Here is a 23,978-nt window from a genome sequence, read left to right on the forward strand (position 1 = left end):
GGAGCAATGTCAATGTGTCTGGAGAGGAAGCATTTGTCCTCAGGTCTGGGTCCCTCCAGGACAGGGATCTGACTCCTCTGTCTGTCCACGTCCTCTGGGAAAACCATGTGTGTTCAAAGGGCCAGCGAAACTGAATTGTGATTCTGCTTCTAAGTTAGAGACATAGGGGTGTTAACGCTTTCTGAAAGTCTACATATACTATAGAGTTAACCTGTATTATTTCATTTAAACCTCAAACCAAATTGATGATAAGCAAACTAAAGTTCAGAGACGTTAGTAACTCAGCCAAGGTCACACAGCTCAGTGAGTGGCAGGGCTTGGAGCTCAATTCAGGTCTGTCTCTACAGTCTCTGCTCTTCCCTCAGCTTCATGACACATTGATGGAAAAAATGCAGCTGGAAGTAAAATAAATCTTAACCAGATGTTGGAGGCAGACATTTGCCACCTGGTCTGGAGAGGTTCGCTAAACTGATGCCATAGTTTCCTAACCTTTTAGCTAATAAAATGACTAATAGGTATTTTAGAGGAAAAAAGTGGGAGAAGGGGTGGGAGGGAAACAAAAGGAAGACAGAGCTCACACCCTATACTTTGAGAAAAAAAGTATTTTTCCTGAAATGACATAAGGCTTATATTGGAGAAATAATACACAGTAAAGTTGGTGCATCTCCTGTTTTGGGCCTTCTTTATACTCATCTTTGACTCAGCAGTTGTACCAATTTTGACTTGGAGATATGACGATACTAACACTATTTTAAACATCAAAGGATTTCTGTTTAAAGACCAAAGCATAATGGATATTTTTTAGTTGAGTACACACTCAAAATGTATTGGGAAGTTTTTGTGTTTTCTTTTTTTTTTAATTTATTTTTAATTATTTATTTTTGGCTGTGTTGGGTCTTCGTTGCTGCGTGCAGGCTTTTCTCTAGTTGCGGCGAGCGGGGGCTACTCTTCGTTGCGGTGCGCGGGCTTCTCTTTGCGATGGCTTCTCTTGTTGCGGAGCACGGGCTCTAGGCGCGCGGGCTCCAGTGATTGTGGCACGCGGGCTCAGTAGTTGTGGCTCGCGGACTCAGTAGTTGTGGTGCACGGGCTTAGTTGCTCTGCGGCATGTGGCATCTTCCCGGACCAGGGCTCGAACCCGTGTCCCCTGCATTGGCAGGCGGATTCTTAACCACTGCGCCACCAGGGAAGCCCTGTGTTTTCTTTTTAATGTAATTGGTTTCAAAAGAGCCTGGGAGAGTACGGTCTGGTCGGGGGGAGTGGACAAGCTTTCCTTTGTCTGAAAATCTTGCTGATGTGTTTCAGGCTCTGACTCTGGTTGTTGGCAGATAACACTCCATGAGGAGGCCCAGATCGTCAGTGAGGACAGCACCCTGGCCGTGTGGAGTAGCCTTGATGGAATGGAAGCTGGGTGGACACAGGCCGTGGCCCAGACAGAGGAGTGGATCAGATTCCTCTGGAATTCCCGAGAGGTGGGCGGCCGTCTAGATTTCCCCGTGAGTGCTGGCTCAGGCCGGGGGGCAGGGAGCCTGTGCATCAATGTTCACAAAGGACAGAAAACCACACGGGGGATGCAGTGATGGCTCACGGCCCGGGGAGGGCCAGCCGCATGGCTTCCTTTACCCAGGGCTCAGCATAAGCTGTACTCGGGGAAAGCACTAAAGCGAAAGAGAATCCCACTGCCTTGCTGGCCCAACGCAGGGGCAGCAACCAGAACTCTTGACCTTGAAACTGGAGAAAATCAGCGCAGGGCCCACCCCACTCCCCTCCCACCAACTATGATGAACAGAAAGAAGGTCTGGAACAAGACAAGGGTCTCCTTGTTTATCCAGACTAAGCATAACTGGGAAACTAGGTGTTTTCATCTAATACATTCAACCTTTTTTCTCGCTTTGATGAAACACCTAAAAGACCAGGACTCCCCCCTACCACACACCAAGGAAGAAAAATAGTTTAAGGGGAAAAAATTAGTTTGTCATCTTACATGACATTTTAGGCGTTTGTTTGAATTATATTTGTAAAGTAAGTGAGCATCGGTAGATTTTCTTCCAGCAGAAAGAAAAAAAAATGAGTTACACGTTGGGAATAAAGAGGGATGGATGAACAACAAGGTCCTACTGTAGAGCACAGGGAACTATATTCAATATCCTGAGATAGACCATAATGGAAAATATAAAAAAGAATGGATGTATATGTATAACTGAGTCACTTTGCTGTACAGCAGAAATTAACACGACGTTGTAAATCAACTGTGCTTCAATTATATCAAAAAAAAGGAATAAAGAGGGAAAAAATATTACCAAATATTGAAACAAGGAATTCTTCTGCTTAGCTCCTCATTTTTCAGATGGTACAAAGTAATGGTGTGCATGACAAGACTCTGCTCCACAGACAGTACAGTAGGGCTGTCTCCTGGGAAAGATCACGGGGAAGATGGTTTGGGGAAAGGTATTCTGAACAATCTAAATACCACTAAGTGTCCAGCATCTCTAAGCTACATAAACTACACAGCGAGAAAGTGCTCCACCCAGAAAAAAAAAAACTAAAAATCAAGAAAACCCATTTTTGTTCATTCCCTTGGTATTTCTTATTTCATGATATTTTCTAGATATCTAATTCCCCTTCTCATTATCAGCTTGTTTTCTCTAAGTCATGAGAACGGGCTGATTTATGCCCAAAGGACACAGGTTAATTTTGGAAGCCGATTTACTCATGAGAAAGGGCAGAAGCCGGTTCATGAAATTTTAAGGTTTTATCAAAATCGTGAAAAAGTTTGGGGGCTTAGATAAGATCAATAAAATGTTCAAGTATTTTACCGAATGAATTAAGGGCACATAGGGACACTTAAGCATCTCCAGCTACCATTTCAAAATGGTCATTTGGCACAAAAGGGGTTTTAGGATTCATGCATAAAGATTTTGGTTCTATTTCTTGTGAGTACATTCCTGAGAAAAACGGCTAGACTATTTGCCAGCCACTTGGATCGGGGTTTTCAGACTTGGCAGGCTGTCCTCGAGGGGCCCTCGGGAAGGGTGTCAGAGCTGAGCTGAGGAACGGCGATGGTCAGGGAGGCAGGATGCCTGGGTACTGGGGCAGTGGGAGGTGGGGAGGACCGGCTCCAGGCCGGTTCGTCTCTACACAGATAGGACCACCTCCCCATCTGCGCTTCCACGTGAGCTCTACTCTCAAGCCACGAGATGACGGGCCCTGTCACTAGAGGCCAAGCGATGGCCTGTATCCCTCTGTGGCCACTTGCAACAGGAGCAAATGCCCCGGAGCACCAGGTGCACGGAAGCTGCAGGCTCACCTTCCTCTCTTCACCGGACTTTCGCGTTTCCGCTCAGTCAACAAATATTTACAGAGCTGCCCCTACGTGCCAGACTGACAGCGGGAGAGAGATGCACGGGTGAACCCGGACATCCGACGGGGTGGGGAGTCGGGCATGGGGAGCTGAGAGAAGAGACAGGACACTCAGGGTCTCTCAGAGAGGGAGTCGGTCCCTGAATCTTCGGAAGGCAGGACAGCGCTGCAGAAATCTCTGCCCGCACTCCTGCCCTGGCCACCCCTCCCCCAGCCCTCAGCAGCTCCGGAATCCAAGCAGGTGATGAAGGAACAATTGTGAGGGCAGAGGCTTCTCTGAAAGAGAGCAGCTGTCTATCCAGGCTGCACATGGACCACCCAGGAGACCTGGGGGCCATTAGGAGGGAGAAGTCAGATGTGCGGGGAGGTGGCACCGAGGATGGTGGGAGGCCTGGGGCCCCTGAACTGTCTTCCTAGGAGCACAGAAGTGAGGCCAGATCCTGGGACAGAGAGAAAGGAGGCCGTGACCCCTCGAGGACCTCCTGCACCCAGCCGTTCACAGACACTCCCATCAACTACCACTGTCGCAAGTGCACAGAGCACCCACCGAAGAGATCCCAGAATGCAGAAGGCAGGAGACCACGTTTAAACTCTAGCTGTCTTCTGATCCGTCTGAACATGTAAAAGTGAATTTTGAACGGGATAAGGGCATTTAGAAAGTACATTCTTTTTGAATCTGCAAAAGCATGTGTGTGTATATATATACACATGTAGGTATAACTGAATCCCTCTGCTGTACACCTGAAACTAACACACATTGGAAATCAACGACACCTCAATAAAAAAATAGTTTTAAAAAATTACATTTTTTAAATCAACCACAAGCTCTCTCGAGGCTGACAGCCCACGACACCCTTCAACATAACGACCCTTCTGCCAGACTGAAGCCCAGCCCCCGACGTTTAGCTGGTCTCCACGGGTCAATGTGCTGTCACACGTCTTGTTCCATAAAACCTTAACACAACACGCCCCCCCACCAGCCGGCCATTCGCCTTCTTCTAGAACAGATGAGGACCAGTCTCGTTATAGGCAATCTCTCACCCAAGGCCGCATGGCTCATCAGGGCCAGAATTCAAACGCGGGCTCTGAGCTCTGTGGGCGCACGCGGTCCTCCCCTGCACACGTCCGACTCAAGCCTTTGCCCAGGCGTCTGCCGCAAACATGCCCTCATCCTTTCTGTCCATTACCATCTCCCCGTCCTCAAAGCCCATCCTGTCACCGAGAAAGGCTTCCCGATGTCTAATGGGGAGAAGAGCCCTGCTCACCCTTAGCCTGTGTGGCCCGTGTAACAGTTACACACAGACCACCTTAAAGCCCGGCCCCGCCCGCCCCAGTCCTGACTTGAAGCTTCAGGCAGTGACTCTTTGTCCCGTTGATAGATAACTGCTTACAACAACTAGCACAGCTGCCATACAGTGAATGCTAATGGACTCAATACAATTAAGTCATAAACACACACAGAAACCACAACTTCAACTCCATACTCGTCAACCCTATACTCTTCAACCCCTTTCCTAAAATATCTAGTCGTTTGAGATAATATTCCGTATACTTCTCAAAATGTTTGGATTGTCTTTCCTAAAAGCAAAATAAAACAAACAAAATGCTTTGTTTTCACTGCTTTGAAAGATGGTACAACAGAATAGAAACAAAACAGAATATAAATATAATAGAAGTATTCAACCTCCAGATTTTTGTTTCTTCAGCAGTTGGCTGAAGGAACAGGGTTCCTGCTAAGCACGGAGAGGAGTCGTGCTCATAATTTCCCAGACATTCATGTCCCTAAGGCAGCAAAAGTCTCCTTACTACCCTGCGAATTCTCCTTGGGCCCAGGTCAATTTCCTTCGGTAAATTTTAACCAAATGCAATCTGATAACATTTTAACATAAGCGATTAAACAAAACCTACTCATGCCCAGCAGTTAGGTGCGGGGGTGGGGGGGGGGAGGGAGGGTGGGAGGCTGAGGCTGTATGAGAAAGAAGGGGGGTCGCCCTTGCATCCCTGGACCAGCCAGTAGGTCACGTGATGCTTTCCCAACACCAGCAGCAAAAAATTAATTAATTAAAAACAAAACAAACCCCGGGTATACCTGAAAAGAACTGTAGCCAAATCTACACGAATAACACGCATTCTTCAGCCAGCAAACCTTCAGGGCAGATACACTTTAGTGTCATAATTGGGCCTGGTATCAAAAGGCCTGGTTTTTAAACACTCTACTAATACTGCCAACACAGAACTTCCCCTGAAGGTCACAATGCTACTATTTCTATCTTCCGCGCGTGGGTTGTTTTCCCATGTCCAGACCCCACATAAACCCCCATCTCACCCGGGGGGCAGACCCAGGGACCCAAAAGTCAGATTTCACGTTGCCCCTGGGCGGGCGAGATTTACACGTCACGCAACCCGTCTCACACTGGACACCGAGAAGCGGGAAGGAAACCCGGGAACGAAAGGCGAGAGAAAGGAGAGGGGATCCTCGGCGCATCGGCCCGGGGCTGCCCACCTCTTTCCGTTACTGTCCCGGAGCATTGCTCTTCCCATCACCCTGGACTTCCTCTCCAGCTCCTGCACCTCCTCCAGCAGTGTTTTTTTGCACGTGTGCTTGGCCCTGTGTCACAAGGAAGAGACAAGAAGGACATGACACGTGAACTTTTTACACAGCCTTGAAAATGAGCTGCTCCCTTCGTGGGCCACACCTGATGCCCTCTGACCCGGGCCCAGGCTTGGGGACACCATGGAACATTCACCATCCCCGTGTATAGCAAGGGCTCCACTTCCGCAACCTGGGAAGCACCCCAAGTCCTGCAGAACAGACTCTGGCCATGAGGGTCAGAAGCTGCCCCCCTAAAGAGCATCGCCTGTCACTGCAGAGCTGGCTGAGGCCCCCTGCGTCCAGATAGAAGCCCAGGGTACCTGGAGAGTCGTGGGTCAACCTCTAAAGCTTTTCACTGCAGGACCGAAAACCACAGAAGATGCTTTAATCCTCACCCTAGTGGATGCATGTGGGTCCCTCGGGCTGTGCCCTGACGGTGAGATCAGGAGCCCGGGGGGGGGGGGTGGGTGGAGAGCAGTCTTCTCTCTCCTTTTAGGGTGAAAAGAGCCACTGTCGCAGCAGGACTGGGAATTATGATGCCAGAGTTCACAGTCATCGTGCCAAACCCTTGACCTGAAATTTGGGTCAACAAAATATCTGGACACAGATTTCCTTTCTTCTCTTGCAGAGACTTACCATCAGGGCCCATGTCTGCAGGCCTCGGCGGCGTGAAACAAGGGATGGGGTAACAAACGGTCTGGCCTTTCCAGCCGTGTAAACTGCAGACGGGCCCCTCTTCCTGACCTGCAGGAAGAGTTACCTGCACCCTTTCCTGATTAAACTAAGAAATACCTTACAATGTTCCAATAAGTGTCTGATGGCAAATGTCTTCCTAGAATTGAGATTACACAGAGAGCAGCTGGTTGGAAACTATACAGGGGAAGAAAGGGCATTTAAGGAGACACAGGTTAGAAAGGGGAAAAGAAAAACTGTAAAAAGCAAGAGGTCCCTAACAGAGCAGCCCAGGGCAGCGTTCCTTCTTCTGAAAAGCTTGTTAGTTTCCGTACAAATGCATGTGGGGGAGCCCACCAAGTTAGCCGGACTCAGAGACAGAATCAGAACAAAACCGAGCGCATCTTCAAGGACGCGGGACAGTGAGATGGAACATTCTGGAGACGTGAGCTGCTCCACGGAAACACGTACTCCTGTCTGCCCCCCACCTTCAAGGGAAGGAAGTCCGTGAAGACAGCGCCCCGTCATCTGCTGACACTCCAAGTTCATCTCCAAGGGAGAATCAGGGCTGAGACTCTGTATATGGGTCAGTCATTAATTTCCCCGGAGGAAACAAGAGAAGTGAACCACACAGGTTTTCACACATAATTCCTTAACCACACTAAGCAATGTCCTGAGACTCAGGGGGTGTAAAATACTGCAGTTCAAAGCGGAGGTGGCGGAATTTTCATTTAAACAAGAAACGAGAAAACGTTTTAACTTTTTGCTGGAAAGGAGACAGTCAAAAAGAACGTGACAATTGATACTGTTCACTATGAATGAATACGCTGGGCCCAAACTTTACCTTTGAACTCATGGGTTTCTGGGGCTGTATGGATAGAAGCCAGCTGGGTAAACAGCCAGCCCCACTCCACGGGTTCACGCCAGATACATGGGTCCCGTGGAGCATGTCTGGTTCGTCCTGGAGGATGAGCTTTCTCGCTTCCTGTTTCAGGACTGTCCTCCCACCATCGTCCTCCCTTCCTCTGCACCCTCCTGCCCACAGAGCAAGCAGGGTTCATTAACCCCTAGACCAGCCCCCAACGTTATCCTCTGGGCCGGGGGCTAGGGGGAAGTGTGACACAGAGAAGCAGGCTTGGAACAGGAAGACTGGACCACAGGGCGCAAAGCACTGGAAATCTACAGCTTGGGCCAAGAGAAGAGAGAATCTGACCCACTGTGCTGGAGCTGCCGGTTTTCACTCATTCACAAAATTGCCTGAGAGGGAAATAATTTCAGTATCTTGATGCTCCTGGGCGTTGTTCATGTTCCCAGTGGATGAAAATGCATCCGTATCCAAGATGGATACCATCCAATTTTATAGCATTAATATTTCCACTAGGCTAGTTCCCGTGAGCCAGCCTGGGAACTTAACCAGTATTAGAACACGGTTAGTCCTTCTGCATGAAGCACTGCAGTACACACAGGGGATGCTAGCAATTTAAAACCATTTTCTCAGGCTTCCCTGGTGGCGCAGTGGTTAAGAATCCACCAGCCAATGCAGGGGACGTGGGTTCGATCCCTGGTCCAGGAAGATCCCACATGCTGCGGAGCAACTAAGCCCGTGCGCCACAACTACTGAGCCTGCGATCTAGAGCCCGTGAGCCACAGCTATTGAGCCCGCGAGCCACAACTACTGAAGCCCACGCGCCTAGAGCCCGTGCTCCGCAACAAGAGAAGCCACTGCAGTGAGAAGCCCACGCACCGCAATGAAGAGTAGCCCCCGCTCACCGCAACTAGAGAAAGCCCGCGCACAGCAACGAAGCCCCAACGCAGCCAAAAATAAATAATAAATTAATTAATTTAAAAAAATAAAATGGAATAAAACCATTTTCTTAAGAACCTTTACCCAATAAGGCCTTACTTAAAGAAATTATTCTAGACCTCCCCTGTCAAATCTGCATATGAATGGACTAAAGCCTAATACTTATAGGTTTCAAAAGCCAGGCTCTAAGCATTAGCCACTGGCATGGAAATTGGATCTCTCCCATTGCCTGTGGACAGCGGGTTCCCAGGGGTCCAGGACTGCTCACCCAACCCCACGTCAAGAGGCCAGGTGATCACAAAAGGCTCAGGTAGGGGCACTTAGCCCCTGCAAGGGAGTGTGGTAACCCACAGTGAACCTTCAGATAGAACAGGAGTATCTCCAGGTTATTAGGGATTTTTGAAATAAGTAAGTCGGCTTAGAATCTTGAACTTTTCATCTTCTTGTTTCTGAAACTTTTTTCCTGGACTCTTTCTTTCTTTTCTTATGGAAGGAGAGCAAGTCAGAAGGAAATGTTAAATTCTAACTGGGGATGAAAATATAAATACAATGTGCTTCAAAGAAATTAGTCTAGTTAGAAAGTATTAAAAAAAAAATCAAGGCCCCGTTGTACACAGGAATTTCTTATTACCTTTTATTTCCATTGAACTGCCTATCTGGGATTATAAAAAGGAAATGAAGTCATTCTGGACTTGCTGAATGCATCGTGTGCTGACTGGTAAGGTACAAGAGATACAGCTAGACAAAGGAGATGGGTTCCTAAGTTTCGTGGCCTTGAGCTTTATATTATTTTTATAAAGCAACATAAATGAATTTCTCCTCGATGAGCGTTAAGTACATGGCAGCTTACCTAAAAATGCTGTCATAGGTAAACATTTTGGAAGCACGTAAGCTAAAGGATATTAAAATAGTTCTGGGCAATTTAAACTTCATGCATATAATAAAAATATTCATTAGCCAGGTATCACATATAATCAATCAGTTATTTTAATAAAAGATGTGTTAGTTTGGTCCCTCATGAAAATTCTGGTTAACAGGATAACAGAGGAGGTATTACACGGTGTCCAAATCTGACTTAAGATAGTCTAATAATGGATCTTCATTCAGAAATTTGAGAGACTAAATGGAAAAAATGACCGAGTTACCTCATGCTGTTTTTTTTCCTTACTGTTAACAATGCAGGTCCTGAAATGGGAGAGAGACTAGGCAAGGAAAGAGGGAAAATGCAGGAAGACAGAGCAAACCAGAGCGTACAGAAATATATGTGAAAAGGCAGGCCTGCCTTTTAAAAGGAATTTAAAAGCTCTTTCAAAATAAAGTTAGCCACCAAAATTCAAAACAAAACCAAAAAGCCTTAAGATTGGTTCAAGGCGGGACTTCCCTGGCGGTCCAGCGATTAAGACTCTGCGCTCCCAAAGCAGGGGACCCGGGTTCTGATCCCTGGTCGGGGAACTAGACCCCACATGCTGCAACTAAAGATCCTGCACGTGGCAATGAAGATCCCGCGTGCCGCATCTAAGACCTGGCGCAACCGAATAAATAAATATTTAAAAAAAAAAAAAAAGATTGGTCCAAGGCAAGATGGAAGAACCATCGCAAATCTACAGAAGGTTCTGGATGCTGCCTCAAGCTGACTCACCACAGCCAAACTGTCCAGCTACTCCCCGACTCCCCATCATGTAACGCAAACTCTTTTCTCAAGTCCAAGGTGCAGCCTAGCACATCGCGTGTCAAGAAACATTCCACAATTTGAACCAAATAATGGGCTGTTTTCTGGAAAGTCAGGATGAATATTTTCATTCAGTGTGCCAGAAGGAAAAACAGGACACATTTTATAAAGCTGAAGAAGGAGAAATGACAGTTGAGTATCGTGGTCTCATCAAAGGTAAGCAACTCATAGTATGCTTTTCCTTCTTGGGAGAAGCCTCTGAATTTCCTTGACTCAACAAGAAATATTTCAGGCTGGGAGTATAATAGGAAGTAAAACATGGGCCCTGTGATCAGAGGGAACATGTCCAAAGAAACGTGCCCAATTCTTGTTTTTGAGGAGAGGGATAAGTATAGTGTAGACATTAACTGTATATTATAAATTGGGCATATACTTTGGGCAAACACTGCAGGTGACAGGCAATATACCCTGCTCCTACCTGGCTGGCAAGCTCCTTGGAAAGGAAATGACTTTTACTCTTTCCATATGGTGGAGCTAGAAGCAGTGTCATTTGCTGTATCCTTGTTAAAATGTAAAAAGCACTAATTTTACAGTGCCAGGAAAAACCAAAAACAAAACCTGTTGGAGGGAATAGATAATTTGCTTCATGGTGACTGGGAACTTCTACTTGGAATGTATTGGAAAAGATCCAGAAAGCAGATGAGGAGGCAGAGACACGCTCTCTGAAATGGTAGAAAGATACTTCTGCCAGCATCTCACTTGGCAAGTATCTCGATCTCAACAAAAAATTTTTTTCATGACATTAATTTAACAGTTGAATTAAAATAGGCTGAGACTGATTTCTAATCAAATCACTGTTCTCAACCCCTGTACACTGAAAAGTGATCTGATGTAACCAACACCACGTTCTATTTACCTAAAACTAACTTGACGATCTTGCAAAATTGAAGAAATTTGGCAAGGTACTATATTGTGCCACAACTGGGCTATGTTACGAGAGCAAATCATAGAACTAACAGTTTCTTCCAGTTCATTTATTAGATTAAGAAAACATCTTTCCTGGGCATTATAATTTCATTTCCAAGGATTCTGATCCTGCTATTTAAAGAACAGTTTTAGCAGATAAAATGGAAGCAGTGGTAAATCAAGGTATTTAAGAAATTAGAGTTATTTAATGTTCACTAACAGTTGTCACACTTAGTGAAGAGAAGAAAAGAAAAAAACACCTAAAATATGTGCTATAAAATTCTCTCTCTCCCCTTCCCCCTCCGCATTAGGTATCATCGGTTGTCAAGATAATGCCAAGATGAAGATTTTTTTTCAAAAACATCCTTAACTGTCAGGCAAGAACAATTCTCACTGAGTATGGGAGGAAGGGAGAGAGAGAAATGAAATCTGATGTCTTTTCCTGGAAGGTTTGGAATAAAGTCTCAATTCTCTACCTCAGGGGCCCCAAATAATTATGCTTTGCCCAAAGTAAAGCCAATCCAGGAGTTGCAATTTTTCAGGGAAGTTGGCAACTGTAGGAGGTATCATCAGGCCTAACCCAAATAAAAATCAATATGACCTCATTTGGAGTATTCCATCTTTTCCTCGCAGATGAAATAAAATTTCTATTATCTTGGAACTCAGTAGCTTTTTTTTTTTTACATTGTACATAAGATACTTAGGAAATAATATATTTTGAAACATATAAACAAAAATCGAGCATGAATTATTTTCTATGGAACCTATGTTATAATTTCATCCTTGTGATTAATCTTCTCATAGACTTGTAAATTGACACTTCAGAAGAATTATATTTGAAGGATTCCTACTGGGAATTATTTGGAGAAATGAAGAATACTTGATTCCAAGTATTTGGTAATTTGAAATGACTTACATAAACATACAATTTCCCTTTAAGCATGGGGTTTAAAGCCAGGTTATATCTGTGATCACGCAGCATTGATTTTTAGATAGAAGGAGAAATGAATTTTGAGTTATGTTCCTTAAACCTGATGGAATGGATCTGCATTTAGAAATTCTCCCCTATAATCGCGTACAAGCAACATCTCTCTTGACCTTTACACAGCCTGACTCCTTTTTGACTATATTCTCATATTAAGGTGAAGCACAGGTTAAAAGAATAAAAAAAAAAAAAAAAAAAAAAAAAAAGAAGACACAACCCCAAATCCTTTATATCCGTTTCTGGCAGGTGGCAGGAGACCTGTTTCTTCAGAAGTCCCACAGCATCTAATACCCTACGGTGGGGCTCACTGAAGACTAACTGGAGGACATCGGACAAGCCCTGGGGTACCACGTCATCTTTCACTTACGCTCTCCACACCACATCTTCCATCAGACACGCGGTAGGAACCAGAAATAATCCCAGCCAGAAGTGCGCAGAGCTCAGGACCATGGTTGCCTGCAAGAAACAGAAGTGACATGTGCATTAATGCTCTTTCAAAAAAAAAAAAAGAGAGAGATAATTTAATCAGTGTAACATGCCCCATCACGCAAAAGCAATAGAACGTATTAAACTAGTGAAAGTTGAAATATACACCCAGGAAGAATGTGAAGGGGACCGGCGGGGTGAGCTCCTTGCTGTGATCTTCTCAGCTCTTGTCTCCATCCTGATATTTTGACGAGTGTTGTCCCCTTTTCTAAAGTGCTCCAAGCCCCCACTCTGGTCAGAATGCTGTCCTAAATCCCTCTTCTGGAGAAATGTTGGAGCCATCAGACTCCAGAGAAATAAACTTCACTCCATAGGCGCCTTGCATCCACCCACGTATCCATCAGTTCCTGGTCCTTCACTGCTCCTTCACTGATGTAACCAGCACCTGGGTGGACGGCAGAGAGGTTCTCAGCACCCAGAGGAGGAAGGTGAACGGGTTACGGTCCTTGTCTTCAAGGAACTTAAAATGGGGTGGTGTCTCTTACATCACACGTGGAATGGATGTGTCACGATCATATGCTCTGGGGGTGAGAGGAAGCTTAGGAGGCTGGGAGGACTTCTTAGCGACAGAGTGTGGGATGTGATGGGAAGAGAAGCAGGATTTCAACAGCTACAGGGACAGAGGGAAGGCGACGACAGGGAGACACAGGCTCCGACGATGAGACTCCCAGTTCCCGGGATGCAGGGTCACAGAGCATTTGGGAGGAAGCGGGAGAGGGTCTTAGGGAAGAGTTACAGGGGCAGATGTCAGTTAGGTGAGCAGCTGAAAAGAGGGCTCAGGGCCAAGGCAGAGGGAGGGGAGGAGGCAAGCGGGGAGGAGGCAAGGGGGGAGGGGAAAGAGGGGGAAAGGGGGGAGGGGAGGGGGAGAGTTAGTTTGCTCTGAACAGAATCGGGGCTGGGAAGGCAGAGTCCTTAAACTTTGTTTTGAGTGAGCGAGGCCAGAGCTGGAGCTGGTAGCAATGGCCAACTACTCGGACAGACACTGAAGTTAAGTGTGACAGAAGCCTTCACATTCACTGGTTTCTCTTTTCTAAGCTCTCACCACTGGATTCTACTGCAATCGATGTGTTCTGCTCCAGCCCACACCTAACCACGTCAGTCTTGCCACTGAACCCCAGCGTGTAGCCCTGTGTGTGGTGTCGGAACTTTATGACAACAAAACTGAGAAGCAATGAGATCTGGGGTAAAGTTGAACACCAACCCTGGCACTAGAGCACTTGCTTTCTCCTCTTCTAAAAACAAGAGTGCCAGCTTTCTGGAAGAGCAATTTAAAACCTTAAAAATATGTGAGTACATTTTGCCCCATCAATTACCCATCTCAGAATGCATCCTATGGACACAAGTAAGAACTTGGGTAAAGAAGCAAGTACAAGAGTATTCACATAGTGCTGTACCGTCAAAGGAAGTAAGAAATAAGTGTCCCAGAAGAGGGCTTACTAACTATACTGTGGTTCTTATACCCAATGGACTTCTGTGTAGCAATTAAAGGGATGCAGAATTACAATGTTGACATAGAGAGGTGTGATGGGATATTGCTAATAAAACGGATGGGTTCTGAGCATCTGAAGGGGACCTACCCGGCAACAAGGGTAGGGGTGGGAAAGGAAGCAGGATTGGCCCAAGTCTCAGAATTAAACCTGAGATGTGATCTCCCGATGCCGCCCACCCAAAAGTTACACTGCATCTTTAAGTGTTAAGCACTGTATATATGTCAGTATACATCAATACATACGACAGTTTTTGTAAGTTCTGTTTGGGAATTTCCTCACCTTAAAAAAAAAAAAAACAATCACACATTCCAGGGCCTCAAATGCAGTTCAGTGGTCCAGGCCTTGATCCACTGAGACTACGCAGACCGCCATCCCCTGTACCCCCCCGCGTGCTTGCATGTCAGGAAAAAAGCACGAAATGGTCTATCAGAGGGAGTGCCTTGCAGTTTTCTTTTCATCTCTCTTTGGCTAGCTCTAGTTCCCATTTCTCATACAGAAAACGTATTACTTACACATACAAAAAATTTAACTCGTCCCCCTCCCCGCCCCACGCCAGTGGCCCAAGCGAACCACAGGAAAGAGTTGGATTATCCAGGTCCTTTCTTTCTGCAAGTCCCACCTTCCCCCTCTAATCCATCCTTGGCTGACCCAGCGACAGAAGGCGGCCTTGTTTAAGCTACACTTGTGGGGCTACACCCTAGATCATCGGCTGGTGTATTTAGCAAAGAATACAGTCATTTAAGAGTAAGATTTTATAAAAATGATAGTTAATGTGATGGGATGGAGGTGTTAGCTAATGCTATGATGGTAATCATTTTCCAAGATATAAGTGGATCAAATCAACATGTTGTACACCTTAAACGTACAATATTATATGTCAATTCTATCTCAGTAAAGCTGGAAAAATATTTTTTCGAGAAAAAAATAAAAATAACATTTCCCAACAATGTGTACTATTTAAAATAGATTATGAAACTCCATAAGAATTCTCATTGCTGACGGAAATAAGGAAAATGACCTTTGAACTGCCCTGCTCAAAACAGGGAGCCCTCTCCCCAGTTGACAAAGGTTACACGGAGATTTGGAAGTACTGTTGTCTTGTCACTGGTTTTTAAAACTTGGAGCTGTTTAAAAACACATAATGGACATAACTAATTTTAAAGGTGTGTCTCCAGAAAGGTTTCTACTATCCCTATTTTCACAGATTGACTGAGGTTTGAGGTACTGAAATCTTTGCTAAGGCCACAGCTTCTGGTATTGAAATTTAGTTAGATTGCTCTTGTTCTCTCAGAATAATAATAAAAAAGTGTTTACTGAGCTGGGCTAGGTGACAAAGGGCACTTAATTACTCCCCCCTCCCCTCTCACCTGTACTACTGAGTGAGGTTTTAAAAGTACCCTTCTGATGTGCTAACAGCCCCACTGGGAAGAAGGGCATCCTCAGTTTACACACCTTTAGCTAGCAATGACTGTTAACCACTTAGGTGCCAAATGCATAGGAACCCCCGGCTTGGGGGTAAAGTTACTTGATTCTGAGGCCATAGCTGGGGAGAGCCCAGGGAGGGCAGTGCTGGTCTGGGTGTAACGCTGCACAGCACCACGTCCTGTTAGACCAGGAATATCGAACGGGGACACCGTGAAACACGTGACCAGGGATTAGAGCACTCAGCAGCTTCTGCAGGCTCCACATCACACACGGTCATGGTGACATGAGAGAAGGTTCTAGAAAGGAGGCTGGAGGAGCCCGAGCTGGGCAAGGTCAGTTTGTGTTCCCTGGTGCGGGGCAGATTCGAGACACCATGATAGAGATGGAGGAGGACACCAAGATTTCTTGGTGCGTCACCGTGTACCAGGACTTCCCATAAAGCGTTCCACGCAACCCTTCCTGGTCCCCTTTCTACAGAAGAAAATCAAGTCCGCGACTTCCCCCAGGGACCTGGGGCAGGAAAGCAGGGCCATCAACATTCAAACCGAGGCGGGTGGACCCCAAATCCTACTCCCTCCCTGTGTGTGAGGAGTGAGGGGCTTCCTTCTCCCCCACCTCCCCCCCGCCGAGCCCCCAAGCAGAGGAGAACATCTCTGAGTTTAGAGATAGCACAGGACTCAAGGCACAAGGTACGCTTGGACTGAACACCAGAAACACCAGACCCCAAAGCAAAAGTAAATAAAAGAAAATCTGGAGGACGTGCAGTTACCAAAACAAAGAACACAGGAGCCTGCCCAGCTCCAAGCCCAGCACTGCCACACGCTCTTACTAACCCTGTGCCTCAGTGCTTCCTCTGTAGAGTGGGGACAATGTAATGCTTACCTCATAGGGTTACCATGAGGCTTAAATGAATGATTAGTGCAAAGCACTATCAAAAGTGCCTGGCACATGGTTAGTGCCATACACATTACCTGTAACTAACTGGATTTTTTCCTTTTACACTACTGACATACCCACGGATCTTACGGAGACATCCTAGAAGTGGCGAATGAACAGTGGTGCAGAGTGACTACTTGAGGGGGAGGTGGGTCCAGAAGATCACGTTCTGCTCCAACTGTCGGGAGGTTTACCCAGCGCTGTTCTCAGACGATGGGAGGGCTGAGCTGCACGCTGCAGAATTCCCAAACTACAGTGCAAACAAGCTGCTTATTGGTGACAGGCAGCAGGTGTCAACTGTGATGCAGGCAGAAGCTAAACTCTGTTCTTTACGCTCAGGTATGAGTACCGCTCACCTGTGTGGATGCCGCCACGCTGATCCAGGTGAACCTCCGACTGCCACGCCAGGCCAGGCCAGGCCAGGCCACGCCAGGCCACGCCAGGCTACGCACCACCTCTGATCTCTACAGAGCGCCACGCAGAGCACGGGCTCAGCGGTCGCTCTGCAAGGATGGAGAATGCTTGCCAGGAGCTTTTGTGCCCGAGGAGAAAAGAGAGTACGTGCTAAACGCTCATGAAAAACGTTTGCCACGTAGCTGCGTGTCACCAGTGTGGTGACTCTGAGTCGCGGCCCAGGAAGAAGGGGGAGTTCTCAGCCCAAACCGTGTTCCAGAGTCCTTGCTGCTTCCACAGGGCTGAGGGGTGATGAAGTCTCCAGTCACACAGAACTGACGGCCGGAGGAGAACCGGCCCCCGGCCATTTGCTTCTCTTTAGCACAGAGTGAAGAGGAATTCAGAACCAGAAGATCCTGGAGGTCATTCTGGCCTTCGGGGCTCCCTAGACCCCTAGGTGGCAGGGACCACAAACTGAAGATGCAAAATCATCGTTTCTGAGGACAAAAAAGACATCCCCTCCCCAGGAGCTGGCACTACACGTACAGAAGGCAAGCAGCCCTCATGGGACCTGACAGAAGGGACCCCAGGAAGGGCCACCTCCCCAGCTTTCCTACGTGACATGAATGGAGAGGCATACAACGGAAATCAGGTAATTAATAGAACGTGTGAAGTCACACACATATCCTAAATGGGACATCCTTTATCTCACTGTAAAGTCCTAATCAATTACTCCTTTGGGCATTTGGAATATTTTAAAAAATGCTAATATGACCTGGAAGATGTGTATATTCTAAATTACAATAAAAAATCACCTGATAAACAGGCCACATTTTCCTGGATCTTCAGTCTCACCCAAAGATCTGAAAAACAGATCACTTCATATTCAAACCAAGAACATTTTCCCAATAAATCCGAATGATTTCTCTTCTTCATAAAACCAAGTAGATATTATTTTGGAGACGCAATGAATGCTACAGGATATCTCCCCAGGGCTCCTGGGGTACGTGTGCGTCTCTCTCTCCTCCACTGTCAGGGGTGTTTCATGGAAAAAGAAATTCATTAAGGAGCGTGGACTGAAACGTCCGGGATACATATCTGGGTTTGAAAATAATTTGCGCATTAGATGGCCAATCGCAGGCACGGGATGTGCACAGGAGCTGAGGCGGGCGCTTAGTGGGGTACCAGCAGGCGTCGGGGAGGTCACAGAGGGGTCGTGAGTCACCGGGCTTCAACTACAGCACAGTTTCGCTGATTCAGGCTTCATGTGGTTCCCACCGCTGCTCTGGATCAAGTTTTTATTGCTTCCCACCCACTGGATCTCTTGGGGTGCTTCTCAATCTACTTCCAGAACGGAGGCAGAACAGACAAGAAGAATTCTCCCTAGTGACGGGGCCACTGTGCTTCTTCTCCCCCTGAGTCGCAGTGAGCACGTGCCGGGGCAGCAGACGTCTTGCTCCCAGGCAGCGGCCTCGGGCTACTAACTCTTGCCGCTCTGGGGGATTTCTCAGCAGCTGAGCAGGTAGAGAAGAACAAGGACCTTGGATTCAGACGGACCTGGGACGGAACTGCGCCTCTCAGCTTTAGACTGTGACACTCGCACGGGTCCACCGCCCTCTGCGTTCCTCAGTCTCCCCCCCCCCCCCCCGCCACGCCGTAAGATCAGGACAGCAGAAGCACCTCCCTCGCGGGGCTGTGGTACCCAGCACCCTGTGAGCTGTGCTCACAGACAATCTATCTCCCCAAACCCCCAGGAGCCCTGGACCAAACCTTCGAAAATAAACACACGCTTCTTCCTTCCTTAAAGTCTACCTGGCTTCCCCAGCCCCCAAACATCTGTACAGGGCCCTGTGATGCTCTGCAAACAGCCCTGCCTGTAAAATGACTCAGAAGCCGTGAATGAGCTCAGGGGCTGGCGCACGGCACCTGGCATCTGAGCCCCGGCCAAGCTGGCTGCGCTCCATCCCTCAGCTGCCTTTCCGGAGCAGAGCAGTCCGGGGACCCCTCGATGAGACATTTTCTCCACTGTTTTCTTTAACTCTGACAACTGCAAATGAAATTGAGCAGCAGCCCGCAGCCCCCCACGGATTCCTTCTGCATTTCTCTCTCTCTCTCTCTCTCTCACTCTTGCTGTTACTTTTTAAGGCTCCTCTAACCAAAGTTCAGATTGCATTTTTTTTTTAAACAGAAAAAAAAAAATGTTCTTGGGGAGAAAAGACTTGACTTCATAAAGAGTTTGTGATAACCAAATGAGGATTGCCAACGATCCATCCCAAGGACCAAACTGAGCAATTAAAGTGTATGCTCTCTACTTTTAAAATGGATTGATTCCTTCACGAAACTAGAAACTTCACAGCAACAATCCGTCTGCATTCCCCTCCTCCAGTGGTTTGGAGCACTCGTTACGTGCCAGCCTCACGGTCCCTTGGAGAGACACAGAGATGGAGGACACACAGCCTTTCAAGGCTTCATCTCCACCCACTCACAGAACGTAGGGCGTGTTGTTAAGGTACCTTTTCTTCGTCTCCATGGATACGTTGCTGGATGCACATAAGGACCCACGAGCACACCCTGCAACAGCTCCAAATTCCCCACGAGGGTTTCCCAAATAAAAGACATGTGTATCAGTAGCCGAAAACCAACCCTCCCCTCTTCCAACCCCTCCCCTAGCATTTCCTACTTTAATTAAGTGACACCACTGGCCTCAGGCACAAGTAAGAGGTGGGTCTTGGTTTCTGCTTCTCCTCTCCTCCTGGGCGTTCCCACGTACATTATTTCTAAGCCCCATAAAAACCCCTGGCAAGAGAGACACTAACTGTTCCCATTTTACAGATGAGGCAATTAAGGCTCAGGGGTTAAGTGGCCAATTCAAGGTCACCAGGTAAGGGGCTGAGTCAGGATGTGAACCCAGGTCTCTCTGAGTCTAGAGCCAGGGCCTGTCCTGTGGTCTGAGATCCCTGTTCTTAACAGACAGTGGCTTTAATGTCTACTCATAATTCACTAGTTTTTTTGTTTTGTTTTGTTTTGTTTTACTGTATTTGCCAGTGTTTCAATAACTCTTATTTTAATAAATTGCAAGCCTTTAGATGTATATAATCCAGCTTCCATTTTTAGCCCAGAAGTCCTACTCTGACTTTTCCGAACATAAATTAACCCTGCTGCAACATTTCTGACCCTTGTCTTCTTCTATTCTGCTTAAAATGTAACATTTTAAAATGATGAATTTAAAAACTGGGCTATTTCATGGTAATGTCCTTGTTCCAGAGCACGATGCCATGTGCTGACTCAGCGAGCAGGCGTGCATCTACTCAGTGAAGCACAGGCTGCCACGTCTTAGGGCCCAGTGAACAGACAACACAGCACATGTCCGTCTCCCGACGGCTCAGAATCGGGACAGCCTGTGGGTCTGAGTGGGTCTTGAGGTCCTCACTATTCCTCGGTAGGACAAGTCTTATTAAGGTTGGTACCTATGAAGCAAAACCAACATCTTAGTCTTCAAAGCATCCTGGCTGGCATTGACAGGACAGGTGAAAAGCAAAACCTTAACACCTGTAGAAGAAAAGGTGGGAGAGTATCTTTCTGACCCTGATTAGCTTTTAGAAAATTTGATACAAAACAGCAGAAACGTTGCAGGAAAAGAGAGGAGTTCGCATTAAAAGGGAAAACGTTTGCTGTAAAGGACACCGTAAACAATGTTTGAAGAAAAGCCACAGATTGAGAGATTTCCAGTGCACACTGCAATCCCGGTTACACGTGTGCTCTGGGGAAACTCATACATGCCCACAAGCAGATATGTGCAGGAATGTTCGCTGCAGCATTTTTGGTGACTGACCTCCACCAAAAGTCAAAAACTCAAATGTTTATCAATAGGAGAAGACATACATTTTGGCATATTTATATAACCAAAAACAGCATTAAAATGAGCCAGCTACACTTACATCACTCTAGATAAACTTCAAAAACCAGTTCCGAAAAAAACCAAAGCAATCCAGTGTTGAGGGGAAGGGTGTATAGGATACAACCTATATAAAGTTTCAAAACCCTGCAGAAATCAACATTGCCTATTGTTTATATTTTCTACAGGTTTATACATACATAATACATGCACGAAAATAGTAAACATGAAAGTAATGAGAGTACTTCTAGCTCAAGGGGAATGAGGCTGGGAGGGCTACTAGGAGGACTCAACAGCAGGGCTAACATTTCTTTTTTTTTTTTTTCTTTTGGAAAAGATATGAAGCAAGCAGCATGTCAACATTGGACTAGGCTGGGGATATAATTCCACATCCTTTGTCTCTACGTGTGAAGTCTGTCACCATGTTGAAAAATTCCACAAAAAGGGGGGTCTCTAAAATAGCTAGGGGGACAAAGGTGAGCCTTGATTGGTCAGAGGGCAATGGGCAGGGGGCACGGAGCCTAATGCAGAAGCAGGAGCCAGCAAGGAAGGGAAAGGTGGAAGCACAGGTTCTGAGGCTGAATGAGGCCAACTTTCAGAAAGTTCTGGTTTTGGAGAGGGCTTGCAGCTCACAATAATGACCACCTTGTGGAGATGGATGAGCTCGGCCATGACAACAAGGAAAGAGCCACAGATTCCTGTGCCTGCTGTGTGCTCAGCCCTTTTCCCCAGTCAGCTGGCTCCATCCTCCCCGCAGCCCCGTGGGGTGGGTGCTATATGGTAACTCCCAGCTTGCAGATGAGGTCAGTCAGGCAAGGAAGGTCTAGGGTTTGAACCTGAAATGGGGAAGAACCTTTGTATTCTATTACAAGTTCATCACCAAAGGGATGTCGCCTAGAAGCTTAAATTACACATAACGGCCCATCTCTGGGACCCCTGCCCCACCCCACACCCCAGGGAATGAGTATTAAGCTAAAACACCTTTGTTTAGCTCCCAGGAAACATCCTGACCAGGCCCACGTGCCAATGACCTCAGGAAGGAAGAAATTAACACCTCCCCTCCGGAGGCCGAACCAGGACTTTACTCCCTCCCCTTTTAGTACAAAAGAAGCCTGAATTCTAACTCAGGGAAGATGGTTCTTTGGGACATGAGTCCAGCATCTTCTTAGCCTGCTGGCTTTCCGGATAAAGTCGCTATTCCTTGTCCCAACACCTTGGCTCTTGATTTACTGGCCTGTGTGCGGCAAGCAGTACGAGCTTGGACTTGGTAACAAACCCAGCCGTCTGGCCCCAGGGCCCACACCTTCTCACAAGACAGGTGGGCTAGCCCTATTTATTCGGGGCTCATTTGTACACAGTGATGGGTGAACCTGTGGAAATAAATGAGATCACAAAGAAAGGGAATACCGGGTGAGGAAAGGCTTGAGATGAGCGTCCGGGTGATTCCTATACTAGGAGGCGGGGAGAAGGAAAAGGAGCCGGGACTTGGTGAAATCTCAGGGGGAGGGAGTCCAGGATGGAGCTGTGTTCTGAAGGTGAGGAGACTTTAGGGATGACAAGGGGGAGGGAGCTGAGGATGGGCGTGCAGCCATATCATGAAGAAATGGGGGAGGGAGGAGGGCCGGATGGGGCTTGTCCAGGACCTGAGATGGCTATGGGGATGGGACAGGAGGAAGAGCCTTGAAAGGTAAGAAGTCAGGAGGGGAGGGTGGAGAGTGGTCCCGGGGAGACTGCAGAGAGGGGATGACATGGAACGTGTGGCTTTGGAAATTCAAGGGCCAGTGTTAACTCCGAGGTGCTGTGGACGGCCTTCCACGACCCCGGGACACACAAGGCTGCTTCACAATCGTTAAGGAACCATGATCCCAGCTCCTGTGGTAAACAACTGACTTGGAACCAAAGTCTCTCTCCTCCTCGCTCTTTCCTCGGGCTCCCAGGCTCCTGGGTGACTTGGGAAAGGAGCAGGAGACCCACTGCACATTCTGGTTGCACCTTTGTTCCTGTAATTACAACCATAATTCAGACGAGACACACACGTGCACGCATGTTTAGGCGTGAAAGTTAACATCACAACCCGGAATATGAAATACTACCTATGTGCGATGGGGCTAATTTACATTTACTGCGGGATCCATAACTGTGTAATTTCCTGGCTTTGGTCTGTATAGTTTTTCAGACTCAACATTTTATTAACTTCTCCTTTAAACCAGCTATCTGCCTTTGGCTAGTATTCCCCATTGTACTCGCATGCATATTTCCAAGCTGAATATCATGTTGTAAAAGTCTGTCCATTTCCTCTCATCTCCCTCAGTCCATCTGTATTTTTTACATCGAACCTCCTGGGTCCTCACCTTTTTTGGCTCTGTAAATTTAATTAATGTACTTTGGACTTTCTTCACCAGGTCGCTGTTGAAAATTTACATAAAACAGATCCAATTTTTTTTCATCACACTCTAATAGAAACACATCGGCTACATTTCCCTTTCCCATATATTTCAATTTCTCCTTTCAATACAGCTTTCCAAGTTTAAAAATTCTTAGATACAATGGCACACGAATGCTTCTGACTGATTCTTCTATAGAGAGCCCACCTACTACATTTCAGCATCGTCCCATGTTAGAACTGGGTTATCATGTAAATAACATACGATACCATTTGCTCTTCATAAAATCATCTAGATCTTCTTTTTTTTTTTTAAGAGGTCAGCACAAAGATTTTACTTTATTTTTCAGTTATACATATATATATATTCTTTTTCATATTCTTTTCCATCATGGTTTATCACAGGATACTGAATACAGTTCCCTGGGCTATTCAGTAGGACCTTGTTGTTTATCCATTCTATTATCTCATAGTTTGCATCTGCTAATCCCAAACTCCCACTCCATCCCTCCCCCACCCCCTCAGCAACCATAAGTCTGTTTGTTTCATAGATAAGTTCATTTGTGTTGTATTTTAGATTCCACATATAAGGGATATCATATGGCATTTTAGACCTTCTTTTCTTATGTCTTTGTTCCCCTCAATATTGTTGAAGGTTCTGAGGGATTTCTTTTGCTTTTTTAGAACTGTCTTCTTATATTTCTATTAATTTTGGAGGAATGAAGATGTTTTCAGAGGAGAAACAAATACGATAATTAGCCTTCTTTCCCATTATTTCAAAAACAAAACCAATGAGGTTACTTTGAGTCGTTGTTAAAAAAAGAAATTCCTAGCTGACTGCATGAATGAAGTCTACTAATGCCTTTGAGATTTTGAATAATACAATATTTATTTCAAGGATCCACTTTGTTTTTCCTCACAGTT

At 46.5% G+C, this 23,978-nt stretch overlaps 1 protein-coding gene across 4 annotated transcripts in view; it reads right to left on the reverse strand.

Moving 5' to 3' along the window:
* Positions 1-23,978, reverse strand: part of LOC102998822 (phospholipid-transporting ATPase IB) — a 535,813-nt gene that overhangs the window by 40,176 nt on the left and 471,659 nt on the right. For 3 of the 4 annotated variants that reach the window (XM_007164203.3, XM_057533250.1, XM_057533252.1), the window contains exons 34-35: positions 12,414-12,502; positions 5,861-5,965 (exon numbers count right to left, since the gene is read on the reverse strand). In XM_007164203.3, coding sequence (XP_007164265.2) covers positions 5,861-5,965; positions 12,414-12,502 — 194 coding nt within the window. The remainder of the gene's footprint in view (positions 1-5,860; positions 5,966-12,413; positions 12,503-23,978) is intronic. The other variant, XM_057533251.1, reaches the window with a different exon arrangement.

The sequence above is a fragment of the Balaenoptera acutorostrata genome, chromosome 18 (assembly GCF_949987535.1).
Source record: "Balaenoptera acutorostrata chromosome 18, mBalAcu1.1, whole genome shotgun sequence".
NCBI classification, from domain to species: Eukaryota; Metazoa; Chordata; class Mammalia; order Artiodactyla; family Balaenopteridae; genus Balaenoptera; species Balaenoptera acutorostrata.